The sequence below is a fragment of the Cajanus cajan genome, chromosome 7, assembly GCF_000230855.2.
Source record: "Cajanus cajan strain Asha chromosome 7, NIPB_CcT2T_4, whole genome shotgun sequence".
In the NCBI taxonomy this organism is placed as follows: Eukaryota; Viridiplantae; Streptophyta; class Magnoliopsida; order Fabales; family Fabaceae; genus Cajanus; species Cajanus cajan.
In genome coordinates, this window is record NC_138523.1 from 36495637 (window position 1) to 36499218 (window position 3582).

The 3582-nt window shown below is 39.0% G+C and overlaps 1 protein-coding gene across 1 annotated transcript; it reads left to right on the forward strand.

Annotated features, from left to right (window-relative positions):
* The first annotated feature begins 2620 nt into the window (after positions 1–2620).
* LOC145949986 (uncharacterized) lies at positions 2621–3184 on the forward strand. The gene has a single exon (XM_083060896.1). It carries the CDS (start codon positions 2621–2623, stop codon positions 3182–3184), a length of 564 nt encoding a protein of 187 aa, XP_082917022.1.
* Positions 3185–3582: the final 398 nt, after the last annotated feature.

Below are 3582 nucleotides of genomic sequence, written 5' to 3' on the forward strand. Positions count from 1 at the left end.
TTGCAAACTTGACAAATTAGTGTTGCCTTTTGAATGATATCTTGATGGACAAAAAAGATTTAAATAAGAAGTTTATCTTTATTTTAATTCATTAAATGCATAACTTTATGCTTGCAAGTGTTACAATATAGTAAGTTTTCAATTCACTGTTTGAATTAATAAGGAAGCAATGGATTCAAAGTTGTTATGATTTAGATGTTTAAAACATAAATTTGTAACATTTGATAAATGTGGCAAAAGGTGCCAATTGACAACATTTATAAAATGTTACAAGGGATATGCTAAAATGTTACAAAAGATGTCAATTTGTAACATTTATAAAATGTTACAATTGGTATGTTAAAATGTTGCTAAAAGGTTTTAGCAACATGGACTTTATACTACATTTGTAAAAGTGTTGCTAATTATGATTGGTAACATTTTTCTTAATTTGGTAACATTTTTTAAATGTTGTTAAATGTGAAAGATGTTGTAGTGGGTATGTATTTGGTTAAATCAACTTATCACTATATTATGAAAAAATTTATTGATGGGTCTCACGCTCATGTGCCTGAACAATGGAACATTATATGGAGCCTTCTTGTTCCACAAAAATATAAAATCACATTGTAAGACTTGCTTACCATGTTTTACCAACCTGTAAAGGTTAGTTCAAAAGGGAGTAGATGCTCTTCTTCATAGTTTTATTGTGAAATTGCTTCCAAATCAACATGGTATGCTTTCTTTAGGTGTAGTTATATCAAAATGGTTTGACCGGTAGTTAGATTTTAGAATGTTATATCTCTTATATATATTTAAAGATGAAAAGTCATTCATGGATGGATAACAAATATCTTTTAGTGTTTGTGGTGAATGAAGAATGAAAAGGTTTGAGGGGGAGTGCGAAAGGCTTCTAACTTATCAATTTTGCACGTAAACAATAATAGGTGACTATCAATTAGAGTACATGAAGTGGTAAGTGGTAATAATTGTATCTTATCTCATTTTATACTACAACAAAATTTAGTATTACCGACAATTATTTAATAATAATAAATTAATTATCTCTATTTTATTATTTAATAAAAACATTAATGACTATTATATAATGACCACTAAAAATGTATTTACATTACATCAAAATTTACTATTAGCAATAATTATTTGTTAGAAAAAATTTAAGTCTCACATCGACTAGAAATAAAATAATTAAAGAGTATATAAGTGAATGATAACTCTCACCTAACAAGTATGTTTTATAAAGTTGAGTTAGGCCTATAACTTACTATTCTAAGTTGGTATTTAGGAGATAAGATAATTAAAAAAATTAAAGAATATATACTTAGAAGATAACCTTTATCTTCTAAGTCCCACATCAATTAGAAATAAGATAACTAAAGAGTATTTGTACTCATTTTACAAGTCCTGCATCAACTAGAAATAAGATAACTAAAGAGTATTATAAATCTTTTCTTAAACTTTTAGCGGCAATTTTAAATACTAGTAACAAATGACACAAAAAGTTATACACTTTTTCCGATCATTATGAGAGTCTTTACCAACATATAGAATAATTGCCGGTAAATGTTTTAGCGACACTGCATATAATAGTTAATGTGTGAAATGCCGGTAAAAGATTTTATAGCAATTTTTATTACCACTAAAAGTCATATTAAATACTATACCGTATGGGACCGAGGCCGACCCGACCGAATACCCGAACCCAACAGAGACCGAAACCAATACCCGAACACACCGAACACTCGCCAAACTGAAGAGGTCGGTTTGCTCAGCCGATCCCCGGGACTCCACCAGTATGATTACGAAAGGATTAATTTAAGGAATAAGCCGGATTAGCCCCCTAATTTTCCGGGGCCCAGCTCCTAATAACGGCCCAATAAGAAACACTATAAATAGACCACCTTCGAGGTATGTAACTAACTTTCAACTACCACATTTATTACGCCGAGCACTTACTTGAGCGTTGGAGTGTCTTTGCAGGCACACCCCCCTCACATCGGACTACCCGGATAGGAACGAGAAGACCGAGACCCAGGATCAGACCCGCTACAACAAGGATAAGTGAAGTGTGTATCCTAACACAGGAACATTTGGCGCCCACCGTGGGGCCGAAGAGACATTTTCAGCCCCTTAAAACTCTACAGCTGAGACCGAGACATGGTAATGACGCGCAAAGGACAATCGACAACAACTCACCCGATCCCTAACCCCGAAAGCAATCCCGCCATGAACAACCAAGAACGTTATCCGTACGGAATGCCCCAGACTCAACCGGAGCCTGTGATACAAGAGGCCCAACCGAACTCAACCTGACCTTCAAGATGACTTGCGCGCGCTGCGCGAGGAAATGGCTACCATCCGGAGACAAAGAGAAGCCGATGCCAGGGAGTTGGCCGAAATACGTCGACAAAACGCCGAACTTCGAGGCCTTAACCAGACATACATGCCGTCAACTCCTACTCTCCAAGAGGAGTCGGCATATCATGCCCCAACCGACCATGTAACCTGAACACCGGTCACCTCTTTGATAGCTAACAAGGCCGACACCAACACTCACTCCCTAAGGCATCCCTTCTCTCGAAGGATAATGGAGGCAACCCGCCTAGACCATTGGAAAAGCATGCCGATCGAGAAGTATGACGGGTCATCTGACCCCGAAGAACACTTGAACGTTTTCCTGACTCAAGCAACCCTCTCCACTCAAGACGACTCGGCTTTGTGCCGAATATTCCCCACGTCGCTGAAAGGAAGGGCTTTAAGTTGGTTCACGAGACTGCCGAGCGCCTCCATCGACTCGTTCAGCGAGTTATCGTCCCAGTTCACCCTACAATTCGCAACGAGCAAGCCTTACAAGACGACCTCTTTAGCCTTGGCGGGGGTCCGTCAAGAAAAGAAGGAAAGCCTGAGAAGCTTCATGGACCGATTCAACAAGATTGCAATGGAGATTGGCGATCTTAATCCTGCCGTGGCATTGGACCGGCTAAGCACGGCCCTCAGGCCGGGACCATTCGTAAACAACTTGTGTAAGAAGCCGCTAGTCGACATGAACGACCTCCGGCGCCGAGCCGAGAAGTACATGCAAATGGAAGAGCTTGTAGAGACCCGGAACCAGGCCAGGGTCGAAGAAAATTATAGCCGAAAAGGATCTGGCCGAGAGCAAGTGAGAAAGACGAACGCCGAGTGATGGAGCTACTTGGAGAAGATTGATGAATCTTCAAGTTCTCCATGCAAGGACCGAAGCAACTCTTGAGGAAACCTTAGAATGAGATCTGAAACTCCTTGAAGCAATCTCCAATGGAGTAGAAGTCATGGAAGTGATTCGGTTACTCCTAGCTTGTTGTAGAAGCTTGAGGAACCAATGCAAAGTTTGAAGAAACTTTGGTGAGAAACCTTGAGAGAGAATTCTCTTCGGTTTTGGTAAGGGACTCTTGAGAGAGAAATCAGAATTTTATTTCTCAAATGTTCAAAAGTGAGTACATAGGAGGTATTTACAAATATATAGAGAAAAGGTAGCTTCTAGGAGAAGCTAACCTTAACCATGGTTCACTAGGAACCATGGTAAGGTTTACTAAACTCCCTACG

Excerpts from the sequence above, each read along its gene's own strand:
- LOC145949986 (XM_083060896.1), top strand. The coding sequence starts at position 2,621 with ATGCCGATCGAGAAGTATGACGGGTCATCTGACCCCGAAGAACACTTG.